The 3,694-nt window shown below is 38.8% G+C and overlaps 1 protein-coding gene across 1 annotated transcript; it reads right to left on the bottom strand.

Annotated features, from left to right (window-relative positions):
* Window positions 1–215: 215 nt before the first annotated feature.
* On the bottom strand, window positions 216–3,419 carry LOC111378012 (adenylosuccinate synthetase 2, chloroplastic). Its single transcript, XM_023001178.1, has 4 exons — window positions 2,958–3,419; window positions 1,533–2,225; window positions 927–1,238; window positions 216–741 (listed from the first exon to the last, which is right to left on the bottom strand). The coding sequence occupies exons 1-4, from the start codon at window positions 3,306–3,308 to the stop codon at window positions 571–573; spliced, it is 1,527 nt and encodes a 508-aa protein (XP_022856946.1). The 5' UTR covers window positions 3,309–3,419; the 3' UTR covers window positions 216–570.
* Window positions 3,420–3,694: the final 275 nt, after the last annotated feature.

Genomic DNA, 3,694 nt, shown 5'->3' with positions numbered 1-3,694 from the left:
CAGGCTGCTTATCCATACACCTGAGTAGAACAGTAATCGACAGATATGAACACAAGACTTCAAACTCAATAGAACAATCTCCGAGCAATAGGTCACATTCAGTAACATCAAAATCAAATGCCTTCAAAATGTTTTCAGACCCCATCTCCAGGTCTCCCCACCCGAATAAAGACTTTTAAAGAAAAGAAAACTACCTCTATAAGACATCGTACCACTGGGAAAAGCTTTATTCTTCGACAAATCTGAACGGAATTTATTGTGTGCAGGGGCGAGAAACAATTGAATAACATTTAAACTGGCTTGTCTAAAGCATGAGAGCTGATAGCACGATGCCAAAATCCTCCTGTGAATTCCATACAGGGCTTTGCTTTGAAGGCCCAATGCAATACATTTTTCAAAAACAATAAAATAAAATTAGCATTCATAATCAAAATCAGCCTCCAGAGACTAAATCAACATACATTGTTACACTAATTTGGGTCACCAATTGAGTTTCCTGTTCTCAGGAAATAAAACATAAATTATTGCCTAGAGAATATTTGCACCAAGATGCCAAGAGATGCCCGATTTTCATTTGTATATAAGGGCATCGCGTCCAGGTCCAGTTCCAATGTAGTGAATGGGTACACCAACAAGTTCTTCTATCCTTTCAACATACTGACGTGCAGCCTTTGGCAGTTCAGAGTACTTTCTAATGGAGGAAATATCACACTGCCACCCGGGCATAACTTCATATCCCACCTAAACATCCATGCACAAGAAAGCAACGTCAGAACTTATTTCACCAATAGGATAAGCAAATTCAGAACCAGGAAGGGAGAGAGCTATTAGCAGGCATCATACATTAAGAAAGTTCTCTAAGAATTCTAGCTAAGGAGCCCAAAAATCATTGGCCTAATATACAGAATGACAAAATTAAAGATTGCCTTGATTTGCTCCAAAACACGAAGATCTGCAGGGAATGATTGGATTGGTGTTCCATCAATTTGTTTGTATGAAACGCCCAACTGAACTTCTGGAAGATCTGACAAGACATCAAGTTTGGTAAGGTTAAGTGAGGAGAAGCCATTTATTTGACAGCAGTACTTCAGTGCGACTATATCAAGCCAGCCACAACGACGTGGTCGACCAGTTGTTGTGCCAAACTCCTGTCCAGCAAACCTAAGTAGGTCACCACCTTTACCCAAAATTTCTGTTGGGAATGGACCTGAACCAACTCTTGTAGTGTATGCTTTGACCTGCATTAAACATTGCCAGTTGAGAACAAAACACTTTCGGTCTAAACAGTTCATTAAATAAATTAATGGGACAAATGACACAGATGGTTTTACCACAACATCTGCAACCTGTTTCATCTCATTGGAATACATTTGAGTAATAGTCAATCAAAATAGGATATTCCGGCAACAAATTTCATTAAAACCACTTCTGATTTGATGTTGAAATGGAAGTATTTGTCAGATTCAAGTTTCAGCAATCACGAAAGGAGGGATTAATTTCGAAGGAAAGAAAACAAAATAGATAAAACTTACCACACCAACAAGATCACCAACAACTCTAGGAGCGATGCCAAGACCTGTGCATATTCCTCCGGCTGATGGACTAGAGGAAGTTACGAAGGGATAAGTTCCAAAGTCAATATCTAACATGGTTGCCTGACCACCTTCCACTAATATCTTCTTTTTTTGAGAGATAGCATCATTCATGAAATGTACGGTGTCAGTAATATAGGGTTCCAACCTCTCAGCAAATCTCTTGTACAGTTCAACTTCTTGCCTGAGCATGTCAGGGCCATAGTCAAAACCTTGGAATCTTGAAGCTGCATCTGACAATAAAAGATCAAGCTTCTGAGGGAAAGTATCCATATGCCTCAAGTCACTTACTCTTATGCCATTCCTGATAACCTTGCTTGAATAGCAAGGTCCAATGCCTCTTCTAGTAGTACCAATGAAAGATTTAGCAAGTTCAGCTTCTCTAAGCCCATCAACTTCTTGATGAAAATCAAATAACAAGTGAGCGCGATCAGATACCAATATCCTTCCTTTGCAAGAGACACCATTAGATTCAAGACTGTCAATTTCTTTAAAGAGTCCAGGCAGATGGACCACTACTCCATTACCAATTACACAGACAGTTCCCTCGTTCAGAATTCCAGAAGGAACTAGGTGAAGTGCAAACTTTTGGCCCTCTGAATTATAAATAGTGTGCCCAGCATTAGCTCCACCCTGCCATCAAATAATTTTGAAGGCTTCAAAATAAACATAGGCAAAGAATATGGAGTTTCACAAATTCAAGACAATTCATTGTGTTGATGATCACAATATTGGGTGGCTTCGTCACAATCCCTATCTATCGCTACAATTATTGAAACTATTTCTACAGGATGGGAAATCAAGCTGCCACTAGACTAATTCCAAATATTAACATTCTCTCTAATAATAATTTAATGACAGATTCGGAGGAAACAAAATTGCTCCTTCAGTTTGTATACAAATGCAATTGGAACATGAAAATAGAAGACAACAGGCTATGTGTTGCTTCTCAATATACCTTAGGCGATGATCGCTAACCATCTCAACCCCTTAGGTGCAGACGGGATTCACTTCTTGATCAAAAGTTTGGCATGTTACATACGAAGTTAAACTTTGTGAGTTCCTTCTATTTATATTTAACAAAAGCTTCAACAGGTTGAAGAAACCCAGGGGAAACATCTTGCAGAATATTATTCAATTTAGTTCTAATTGCAGAAAAATTAACACGTTCTAACTTAAAATTATTATAACTTACTAATCCCTAAACTAATAAAATTTGCTAAGATATTTATGAAATTCAGAAAGTAAATAAGTAACTCGATGTTAAAAATACAGCGTCTTCGCCCAAACAAAAACAAAAAAAAAAAAACAAAAAGAAAAAGAAAAGACCAAATCTTATTCAGATGTTCACGTCTATGTGTGCACCTGACACCGAGCGACGATGTCGAAGTGCTTAGCGAGGATATCTACGAGCTTTCCTTTGCCTTCATCACCCCACTGGCAGCCCAGCACGCCGGATACCTGACTCAGTGACTCGATTCGACTCAGTCCCGAGTCAGAATCGCTCACTCCCTTCTCCTGTATAACAGCAGAACCGGTGTTCGTGGAAGCGCAAACAACGAAGAACTTCTTGAAATCAATAAAATTCCTCTGCAACTGCTGCTTGTTGTGGAGGAAAATTTGAGAGTGAAGTTGGGACCGGCCGAGGTCGTTGGGCCCGGAAAAAACGGTTTTCGAATCGAACCTGAGAGATGAGAAATTCATAGCGGCGGCCATGACGGCGTAGTTGCTGGCTTATGCTTGATATTTTCCGGCGAGAGAGAAGTGACGAGGTTCTAGCCAGAAGATTATGAGTAGGGTAGTGCAGTGTGGCTCACGCTTTTATATTGGAATAAGCAAGGTGTCCGAGATCTTGATGGAACTTCAAAAGCAGTGAATTACCAAATTGCCATTAAATTTTGCAAAAGATTTTTACGAAATCTTTGAACTTTAAAAATCATCCATTCATCACAGTACAAAAGATTTTCCATGGATCACTAGTATTTAGAGATCACTGAATTTTAAAAATCACTCATTCATCATTGAATTTTATAAAATGTTTTCCAGTGATCACTAAATTAGTGACCCCTGGAAAACCTTTTTGTAAAATTCAGTAATGAATT

The sequence above is a fragment of the Olea europaea genome, unplaced genomic scaffold (assembly GCF_002742605.1).
Source record: "Olea europaea var. sylvestris unplaced genomic scaffold, O_europaea_v1 scaffold1756, whole genome shotgun sequence".
NCBI classification, from domain to species: domain Eukaryota; kingdom Viridiplantae; phylum Streptophyta; class Magnoliopsida; order Lamiales; family Oleaceae; genus Olea; species Olea europaea.
Note: the sequence above shows the minus strand (reverse complement) of the source record. Positions and strands in the feature narration are given on the sequence as shown.

Excerpts from the sequence above, each read along its gene's own strand:
- LOC111378012 (XM_023001178.1), bottom strand. The coding sequence starts at position 3,308 with ATGGCCGCCGCTATGAATTTCTCATCTCTCAGGTTCGATTCGAAAACC. Across the intron at positions 2,226-2,957 it reads ACATCGTCGCTCGGTGTCAG|GGTGGAGCTAATGCTGGGCA; the intron begins GTGCACACATAG and ends ATTTGATGGCAG. Across the intron at positions 742-926 it reads GTGTTTTGGAGCAAATCAAG|GTGGGATATGAAGTTATGCC; the intron begins GCAATCTTTAAT and ends ATGGATGTTTAG.